Source organism: Corylus avellana, chromosome ca4 (assembly GCF_901000735.1).
Source record: "Corylus avellana chromosome ca4, CavTom2PMs-1.0".
NCBI classification, from domain to species: Eukaryota; Viridiplantae; Streptophyta; class Magnoliopsida; order Fagales; family Betulaceae; genus Corylus; species Corylus avellana.
Window position 1 is genome coordinate 8,698,081 of NC_081544.1, and position 10,624 is coordinate 8,708,704.

The following is a 10,624-nucleotide window of genomic DNA, read 5'->3' on the forward strand; positions in this document are numbered from 1 at the left end:
TATATCATGATCTTTGAAAGGCTTATAGATGAGATGTTGTGTGTGGACCACCAAGATTTTTGTCTACTTGCTAATCAAATGTTCATGAATGTGTAATGTCTTGTGAAGACCTAGAAGTAGTTATTAAACCAAATCATTATTTTGTAGTGGGACCTATAAGATGTGATGAAAGTTTAATGCTAAAGGACATTCATGTCTTGCCTGTTGTAATCTCAATTCAAGCATGTTGTCTTGTTTTGCATTGCATTTTTCTTTGTTTTGCATTTGTTTTTCTTTTGTGAAAAATTTCAAAAAGACAAAAATATGTTACTTTGATTGTTTCCTTTTCTTTCTTTTGTCTTATGCACCTAGATAGTCCATTAATTTCTCATGTTGCTTTTTATGGATTTAATTCCTTACATCTTGGAATGTTCTTAATATGCATGAGATGAAAATTTGTGTCAATGGACTTATTTTTGTGGTTACCTAAAGCCTAAGCTTATGTGGTACATTTTGCCTATGCTTTATCTTTTGTGCACATTTAAGCTTAAATTGAGGTTTTGTTTCACTTTATTTGTGAGGTCTGTTAGGTAACCATATGAGGTTTTTGACTAGTCATATTTTTCAAATTGACCATATGCTAGTTGAACCTAGGGCTTAAAAATTCTTGCTTTCTCTTTTGTGATAAGCACCAAAAGTTTAAGGACACTTTCTCAAAGAGAAAAATAAACAAAATAGTGAAACAAATAAAATCAAAAGATCATATTCCAAAGGAATTTATTTCACTGTGTCAAACTTGTGCAAAATATTTTACAAAGAGAAATGTATAGGATGAGAGTGGCTAGGCCCTAGTATGATAAGGTTTGACTTTTGATTTGATATACTTGTCAAAACCTCATGGTGGTGAAACTTTCTCCTCATTTTGTAAATTGAAATTTTTTCTCTTTGGATGGCTTACCCACACACCACACAAGCATAGGTTGAATGAAACATTTTCTTGGCTTGGGTTAAGCAATATGAGTTTCTAGCCATTTCTAGTATCATGTATGTTTTGCATATTTGGAGCATGTTTGAGATATTCATTGTGCAATACATGAGTCATTAATGTGTTATCATTTGTGTTCATTTGACTTTTGAGGGGGAGAAACATGTTTCGCATTTTTTAGCTTCTTGTTGATTATTGAGTCATATGTTGAGGGTGAGTTTTTGGTGATGTGTGTTCATGATCTTGCATTCTACGTCATTTTTTTTGTGATCATGAGTTTTATTTCTGTATTCCTGTTCCACATATGCCTTAATATATTTTGTGAAGTGTTTCAGGAAATATGAAGACCTTTTGTCATTCTGTGACAAAAAGGGGGAGTAAATATGGGGAGATGATGGGATTGGCTCGGCATTTTGGTTTTGTCACCGAATTGCCAAAGGGGGAGTTTATTAGTTCTTGTGTTGGCTTAATTCAGTTCCAAAATGCAGAGGCTACTACTCATGGGCTCAAACACTGATATAGAATGCTCAGAATCCAATCTCCACCGTTCATAATGTAGATTCATGTGTTATGAACGTCCCTGCAAAATTTCAGCTCAATCGGACCACAAATGCCCATCGATCGGGGCTGTTGATCAAGACTGGACAGCATTTCCAGAATGCTGTTTCACCCATGTCCGGACATGCCTTCCCCGGGTCCGGACCTCATTTCCAGAAACTCAAATTTTGCTCCGCAAAGCCGTGTCCGGACAGCCCATTAACATGTCCGGACACCCCGTAAGTTTTAGGCCCAAAAACGTGATTTTAAGTGGGTTAGGTCTAGGGTTTTGTCGGGGGTATATATACATCATTATAGAAGAGAGAAGTATGAATTTTCACCCCCAGAGAGTTCGTCGGAGGCTGTGCTAAAAGAGATCATATGTGGTGAGCGTTAAATTAAATCTCTTAGAGTTTTAGTTATTCCTTTGATAAATCTACGGTTGAGAAGTCTATCGGAAGGGTCCGATAAAGGAGAATCACGTTGAAGAAGATTGTAAGCAAGGAGACGAGTTGTAGGCTTGTCGATCTTACAGAGCTAAGGTCTTGCAAAGGGTTGTAAGTGTTCCTAGTGTCTGTAATCTCTAGATAATCTTTTGATAGTGATTTCCTGGGTTTGGCTGCCCCGGAGAGGTTTTACTTTTAGATCGGTTTCTAAAAGGTTTCCTCTTCGTAATCAAAATATCTGTGTCTGCCTCTTTATTGCTTTATATATTTTGGGTGATTGAATTGTTTATTGCTTCATAATATTAATTCCGCATAAATTGTGATAAACAAGTTTTTGGAGTCGGCATAGCGTTTTTCACAAAGCTTAGAATATATTAACAAAATAGTTAAACCCTAGGACAGATCCATCTGTTTGGTCAAGTTGTTGAATCGAAACTTAAACTATATGCTCTAACTACTAAAATTTAAGTATTAAAATTTATCCCTGGATTGAAATCTTAATACTCTAACTACATATTATAACCAGAAAACCAGAAAAACAAAGTCAATTAGTGTTGTAATGTTGCAAACTTACCCCAACTTGAGAGAAGTGTCGTTGTTGTCTTGGTCTTGAAGGGGATCAGCTGAGCTGCAAATATTGGTGATCGACTCAGATGACTGACCTTGTTCAATTGCATGTGTTTTAATGTTAAACTGTTTCTCCATCTGCTGAAACAGGCATTTTCCATCAATTGAGAAAGTAGGGAAACAAAGAAAAAAATAGAAAAATTCAAGCCTGATACCTGTTTTAGTTGCTGGTTATCCTGCATCAGTTGGGATACCTGCATATTAAAAAATGAGAGAGAGAGAAAGAGGGAGATATTAAAGAATAAGAAGAAATACAAATAGACAGTTGCTCCTCACAAGAGAACAAAACCAACAACATAGAAATCAAAAGAGCAAAATATTTTTGGAAATACCCAGGACATAAAAATGATTATGTTAATTACTGAGCCTAGGTGCCTTAAAACATTTATGCCTCAAATTCCTCTTTTTTCCAAATATAGCATGTTGAGGCACCACACAACTTAAAAGCTTAAGCCTATGAGTTTAGGCCCAACAATGCTATATTAACTATTCACACTTCTTACATATATCTTTCCAATGTGAGACTCTATCATTTTTTACACTCGCACGTTATTTGAAAATGGGTTTAAGATAGCATATGGTGCTGGATTTATGGCCAAAATGATTTCACTAAAGGTTCTATGGTGGTTGTTAGCTTTGTGGGAGACCATTCCCAATGCTTGAGCAAGCCACTGCACATACAAAGACCTTGGCAAAAGGAAGGCAAATTTCTTTGATTTTAATTTATAAACTTGCATCAACCTATTCATTTCTAGTTATCAAATACTTTGCTCTAAAATTAAGTAATTGTGTGCAACTACGTGTTAAAATATAAATTAAATGAATTAATTCATCTTTTCCTTTCAAGTTAAAGTTTTGGGATAGTTAGTAATTTAAAATGGTATTATATTAACGGTCATGAGATCGAACCTTGTCTTTTTTATTTACCTCACATTTCAATTAAATATTCTACGTATTCACGAATATCAATATGAAAATGCTTTCAATTAAATATCTTCCTAAATTATATATAATAATTGCATGAAATGCACGTCATATGAAATTAAAGTTTAGCTCATGATCACCTTCCGCTCAAGGGCACTCATCTCTTCTAGAAATCTTTCATCCTGAAACACGTAAAAGCTTCTCATGTTAAGATACGTACAGTACAAAAATCTCATCCCGGCCTCCATTATAATGCCAGCAAACAGAGACAACAAAGAGAGACAACCTTTGCTTTTAAAACACGACTCAAGCCTTCCTCGAGTTCCTCTAGTTTCTTTAGTTCTTCCATATTCAATCCTTGGAGCTCTTCTCCCATCATCTGCCTGTAATTAGTTGTAATCATTTTGTACATTAATTAATTTTGAGTATAACAACTTGATATAGAAATGTCGTTATAACATAATACCTCAGTTCACGTGTCTTATCCATGATTTCATTGCTCAACGAGGTGCAGGCCCTGTTCTCAAGCTGAAAGGGCACAAAGAGGTTCCATTAATGAAGATTTTCAGTATTATATTATATAACAATGGATCGATTTCGTGCCTTTCCTTAGAAATATTTAAGGATGTTGTAAATTTTAGGGTTATCATTCTGGGATTGCTACAAGTAGTTTGTTGTCAGACTTATTCCAGAAAATGCATCTAGCTTTTCATATTATGGAATAATTTTCTTTTATATGCAAGTTTCAAAAAATTACATGAAAATTTCAGATTACGGTTTAGTAAATACTTCTGAATCATGTTTCCTTATGATGACATTACTTACAGGTACCTGCATTTACATTTACATAGAAATTAAGGAAATATGAATGAAAAACATTGGAAATAAGGTAAACCCATAAGTTTAGCGGTATAAATGAATTGTGTTCTGCATATCTAATACTTTTACAATCCACCCACTAATGTGGAACTCTCTACGATGTCATAATTTCCTTCACTTAAATCGATCCTTAATGTTTTCGTGAGGGCCTACTTCACGTTGCAACCCAATCCCAGATGGTGTTTTGCTCTTTCAGCCTAATACTATTTGTCAAAACCCTTAGAGAGCGCTAGCCATGTTGAGCTATATTATTATTACTCCAAAAGAGCTAGTCAAAGTTACATTTTGAGCTCAATGAAATCATTTATAAAGTTGAGTCTTACCTAGTAAAGAACTATATAATATGGAAATTGTATTTATGCAACACCTTTACAATCCACTCACCTAATGTGGAACTAACTTTCTGGAGTGTCACAGTTTTCAAAATTACTATGAATGAAATGCCTATACTCTCCTTTTCTTTTTTTTTTCTTTTTTTCACAAAAACAACATAAAAATAAAATAATGGTAAACTTACATAATCAATGGTTAAATTACAAAAAGTTCGGATTTTTTGTGGCAAATCCATCAATCTTATAAATATGTTTTCCAATATGCATTTTGCGTTACAATTAGAAATAATCCCTTGCCTTTTATTCTTTGATTATTTTTTTTCCTATTAATTAATTCAATCTTTATTCATCCAAAAAACGATAAAAAGAGTTTGAAATCTTTGCTCCTTCAAACTATTTATTCTTTTATCTAGAGAAACATTAAGAAGTATTCATTCCCTCCAAGCTAACATGAAAAAGGGGACATTATATATATCTAACCTGCAGCTCCAAAGATGGTTGGTCGAGATTCTTTGAATGCATATTTTGTCGTTCAAACAACAAACGAATAGCGATTCAATTCCTTAGAATAAAATGCAAAGCATGTGTGCAGTTGAGTTTCTGTAGCACATTTATGCACCCTTAAACTATTTATACTGATTGATAAAGATGATACGTTGACTGTACTTAACATGACTTTGGTTTTAGATATAGTGCTAATGAATTAAAATGTTGATTACAAACCATAGAACACACTGCTGCAGTAAGATGTGATAATAGTTTTCCATGAAACTTCATCATGAAACCCTAGAAATTTATCGCCATCCCCCTCCCTTGTATGTGTTTCCTTTTTTTTTTTTTTTTTTTGAAGTGCTTGTATGTGTTTCCTGATCTACGATTAATGCTGCTGAAATTTTTACCACTACCTAAATTGATCTTCCCTTTGAAAATGCTAACATCATGTTTAACAACCACAATCGAAGATAAGTTTCGAAGTTCCATAAACAAATCTATAATAAACAACACATCCATTTATGATGCAAAAGACAGTTGCACTGGTGTATGTTGCCACAATGGCCAAATTTTACAATATTATTATCATGATAGTGATTGTGACCATAAAAGGTTTGAATGTTGCTAAACATAAGAAACTTTACCATCTTAGCAAGGCTAACACAAACTTTTCCTTCTCTGTTTCTCAATGTGTGACCAGTTTTTTTTTTTTTTTTTTTTTGTTGTTTTCACTTGTGATGGTTGTTAGAGTGCTGACATCCTGGGTTACCCTTTTTATTATTTTCTTGACTTAAACCAATGTAATAGATGAGGTACCATCTCCCATATGCTAGTTTTGAGTATTATGTGTTAGGGAGAGAAATGCCTAGGGAGTCTACAAAGAGGAGATTAATGTACAAAATGCTTAACCTAATTAATGGGTTTGAGTCTACTTATTTATATTAACTACTCACTTCTTTTTTTCCTCAATGTGAGACTCAACACTAATGTTCACTCACAAATAATCTCCCCTCAAGTATGAGTTTCTTCCACAATAACTTAACTCCCCCTTACATGCAAGTCCTTTACAAATCAAAGAGTGTCACGCGTACAAGAGTTGCATCAATTGTAGCTCACCAAATGTGACTTTGCTCCAAGAGCTAGCCACACTCGTTATCCAAGGCATACAATATGCTTCGAAGACCTAAGCATTCATTTCAACTGGAAGTTGAACCATAGCTTTAATTTGATACCCATTTTTTAGGAAGAAAATCGCTTAGAGAGTCCACCAAGAACACATTTAAATACATGTTTGAACACTACTCAAACCCAAAAACTTAAGTTAATTGGTTTAGGTCTATTTATGTATATTAACTACTCTGTTTATTTTTTCCTCAATGTGAGAATCAAACTAATGATTTTAGTTCATTTAAGGTATCTTATCCTCAAAAGGATAAACAACATTTTGTCTTTCCCCCATCAGATGTGCTAGCAAAGTCATGTTCAAACATTCATACAAAATGCTCGTTGATAATTTTCTATAGGAGATCCTATCTTGTCCACCTCTTTAAAAATTCCATTCCAGAGTGTTTAGTTATGTGCTCTCCTCATAGATACACGCTTCATCCAAATACTAGAGTCAAGTCTCTAAAATATCAAAAAAAATTTATCTTTGAGAAAGGGATTGGTCCATTGTTAGCTTGGGTCTAACCTTGTGGGAGAGAAAACCATTCAACTACACTGTCCAACCAAGGAGGAAATGGCCTATCCCTAAGATGCTTCAAATTCATTAAAAATGCAAAACAAGAAATTCCACTCTCATACCAAGAAAAAGTTGTATTTTATAAGAAAGTGTACATGCTGAGAGATAAAGCTTGCAATGAAAATTAATTATAGTGAAATGATCCTAGTGAATTGATTAAAGTGAAACTTATAAAGAAATGATCCTAGTGAATTGATCCAATACCGTCAAGATGTGGTTACGTACAAAGGCTATTTGAGAGTCTTATCAGCAACGTCATCAAATGGGCGTCTTGACATGATCTTCAAAGTGGTACTCTAACTAGTCTCGTGAGCAAGCCATCTTGACAAGATGTGTTTAGGTGGACTCTAGAGAGTGTTTTGAGCTATATCATCAGAATGGCATCCTTGTGAGAGTTGTATCCATGAACTTCAGAAGTGGTTCGTCAGCTAGGTTGTTAGCAAGGTCGTCCTAATGTCGTTAAGTTACCTACTTGATTTTATTTGTGCCAATAGAGTTCTTTGCTTTGTGAGCCTTAAATATTTATTCTCTTGGAGTTTCTGTGAACCAAACCAAACACAAATAACAAACATTTAGCCATCGGAGTTCCGGTTGAGGAGATTAAGTATAGAATTATTTGAAAGTTCTCGAAGAACTATTTTTGTAGAATTGAAAATGGGTTAGTTGTCTAGTACAAATGGTATGAGGAGCCCAATCATGATGATGAAGATCCTTCACAAGCGTTCAGGGATAGGGAGTCTCCACCAATCTATGATGATGATCTCAACGGTGACGATGAAGTTCCTAAGGGAAGACCCTTGCCATCCAACCTAGAGGGAGAGTACGTAGAAGATTGGTTTCCTCCCATGTTTGGCGGCCTCTACCCCGAGGAAGATGATCCCTTGGAGGAGGAAGGACCCATGGATGGCATCACAGAGGGAGAGTATGAAGAAGATGGGTTTCCCCCCATGTTTAGCGGCCTCTACTCCGAAGAAGATGACCTATGGGAAAAGCAAGGACCCAAGGATGGTATCGCAGATTATAATGGGGTTAATGAAGACCTTCCAGATGAAGTACCTAACTTTAATGATGAAGTAGGTTATGTTGATTTCCTTGGTGTAGATGATATTTTGTCAAATTCTCCTAACAATGATTGTGATGAGTTTTATGCGGTTGAGGAGAATTACATGTTCACAAGGGAGACAACAATTAACCCATTCTTGAGTATTTTCATGGCATGTGGAAGGGAAAAGATGTGAAGGAAGCACGACAAGCCTAACATATTGCAAGGCGGAATGTGGGGTTTTCAACATAATCATCATAGTCTGCCGGTGATTAAGAGCATCACATTTCTTCTGGGGTGTTGCCTTGTCTTGACCTTGAGAGCAGGAGAATGGAATGAGTTGACTTGGCACCCGAAGGACCATGGAAAGATCCGTCCGAATTCGATGACGAATTCTCTAACATTTTAGAGAAGATTTCATAGATTCTTTGATAGAATCAAGATCTAGAAATACCTATCCGTTCTTTATTGTTGTTATTCACTGTAGCCCACTAAGTCACACTGCATCAAAATATATAAAATTCAATTGCAAAAGTTTTCTAGTGACAAACTAACTTGTTTAATAAATTCTTAAAAGCCTCAAGGTGATAAATGTGGTTTGGCTTTTAGTTTGGTTACTTCCACTTCAAAAACCCCATTTGTCACTAAAGGTAAGATTACTTTTGTACCCTCTACTTGTGTGAAAACTAAAGGAAAGGGAGTTCATGATTTTGCTGGGTGTAAGTCTGAAGGTGTACACCCTTCTAAGAAACAACCTTATCAAGGGTTTCTTTTAAGATTTCTAATTGGTCTATTTGGTCCTCCAACAAGTGTCTTTGTTATTTGTGGTTTGGTAGATTTGTACTTAGGATTTGGGGAAAAAATGGTTCAAAAGCTTCAAGTACATAAAGCTTCATTCGTAGGATCGTCCATTGATCTCTAGATGAAATGGGTTGAGAGAAAGCCTCATCTGTTGATGTCTAGATGATGCATAGAAAAAATGTTTCGTCTGCTGGCATGTTCTCTCATGTCCAAACAACTTGGAGAAACATAAGGTTTCGTCTGATGGGGTCTTTGCACATGTCAACACGAATATGAGAAACAAAAAACTCTCGTACACAGAGGCATTTCCTAGTGTCTGGAAATCTCATTAACCTGTACGGATGCCGTAACAAGAAAAACCTAAACTGACTTTAGGATTTAGGGTTGATTTTCTCAAGTCTACTAAAGGGCTTTAAGGGAATGATTTTCAAAGACCTAAGCAAAGATGAGCAAGGATGATATTGAGTTTTTTTTTTTTTTTTAATAAGTAATAATGCATTAAAAGAGCGCAGAGGGGCGCAACCCAAGTACACAAGGAATATACAAGAGAGCGACTAAGCTGGGGAGAAAGAAGAGAACATAAAGAGAAAATCAGGAAAATTAATCACTAAAGGAGCAAGCCAGCTTGCAGTCAAAGTGAAAAGCGTGTACAAAAAGAAATGAACAAGGTCCTCAAGGTTCCTTGACAAATCCTCGAAGCATCTCGCATTCCTTTCCTTCCAAAGGCACCATAAAAGACAAAGGGGAGCCATCTTCCACACCACAGCACTACTAGTTCTTCCGCCCGACCACCAACTGGCAAACATATCCTCGACACTTCTAGGCATAACCCAACACATGTTGAAGCGAGAGAAGATAGCATCCCACAACTTGCGCGACACCCCACAATGAAGAAAGAGATGATCCACAGACTCCCCATCCGATTTACACATACAACATCGATTAATCACCACAATACCTCTTTTTCAAACATTATCCAATGTGAGAGATTTCCCAAGGACAGCCGACCAAGCAAAAAACACCACTCTCGAATGAGCCTTGGTGCGCCAAATACTTTTCCAAGGAAAGTGGTTGGACTCTTTAAAGACAAGCATCTTATAAAAAGAGCGAACCACAAACTTCCCTTTTCTTGATGGGATCCACTACATCCAGTCCTCCCCTTCCCCATGAATCGATATCGAATACAAGAGCGAGAAGAGAGAGGCTAAGACCATCTCCTCACAATCATGAATTCTACGGGTAAAGATAACATTCCAGTGAACCATACCATTTAAACACTCCCGGATATCTGCAATGGAAGCATCCTTATTGCTAGCAATATTGAAAAGATCGGGAAAAGCATCCTTGAGGGACATCTTGCCACACCACATATCCTCCCAAAATTTGACTTTCACCCCCAATCTAGGATCAAATCTAAAGTGGCTCAGAAATGACCTCCAACCCTAACAAATGTGTTTCCATAACCCCACCCCATGCGTTCCACGAGGAACTTTAGAACGTCAACCACCCCAAAACACGCTATACTTTGCCACCAAAATACTTTTCCACCAACCTTCTTCCTCATTTGCAAATCTCCATAACCATTTCCCCAAAAGAGCTTGATTAAAAAGACGCAAACTCCGAATCCCTAGACCACCCTTAGCAATCGGAGAACAAACCTCGTGCCAACTGACCAAGTGGAACTTAGGTTTTTTCATACACTAAGAGTGATAATAGCTTAAAAGAGCACATTTTCTTTAATTAAAAGTGCATTATAATAGTTGGTTTGATCTAATTTCTTGCATTTTATAAGTTAATTTTGAAATACTACCTAATCATTAATCTTGAGCTAAATGATAG

General features: G+C 36.0%; 1 protein-coding gene across 12 annotated transcripts in view; it reads right to left on the reverse strand.

Moving 5' to 3' along the window:
- The window catches only part of LOC132177406 (MADS-box protein JOINTLESS-like), a 55,127-nt gene extending 49,662 nt beyond the window's left edge, over window positions 1–5,465 (reverse strand). For 6 of the 12 annotated variants that reach the window (XR_009439757.1, XR_009439754.1, XR_009439755.1 and 3 more), the window contains exons 1-6: window positions 5,190–5,455; window positions 3,965–4,026; window positions 3,785–3,881; window positions 3,639–3,680; window positions 2,730–2,768; window positions 2,522–2,655 (exon numbers count right to left, since the gene is read on the reverse strand). Coding sequence is in view for 7 of the 12 variants with exons in the window: in XM_059589706.1 (XP_059445689.1) it covers window positions 2,522–2,655; window positions 2,730–2,768; window positions 3,639–3,680; window positions 3,785–3,881; window positions 3,965–4,026; window positions 5,190–5,231 (416 nt within the window). In the remaining 5 variants the exon portion in view is untranslated. Of the gene's footprint in view, window positions 1–2,521; window positions 2,656–2,729; window positions 2,769–3,638; window positions 3,681–3,784; window positions 3,882–3,964; window positions 4,027–5,189 lie in introns of all 12 variants that reach the window. The other 6 variants (XM_059589701.1, XM_059589703.1, XM_059589705.1 and 3 more) reach the window with 4 other exon arrangements.
- Window positions 5,466–10,624: the final 5,159 nt, after the last annotated feature.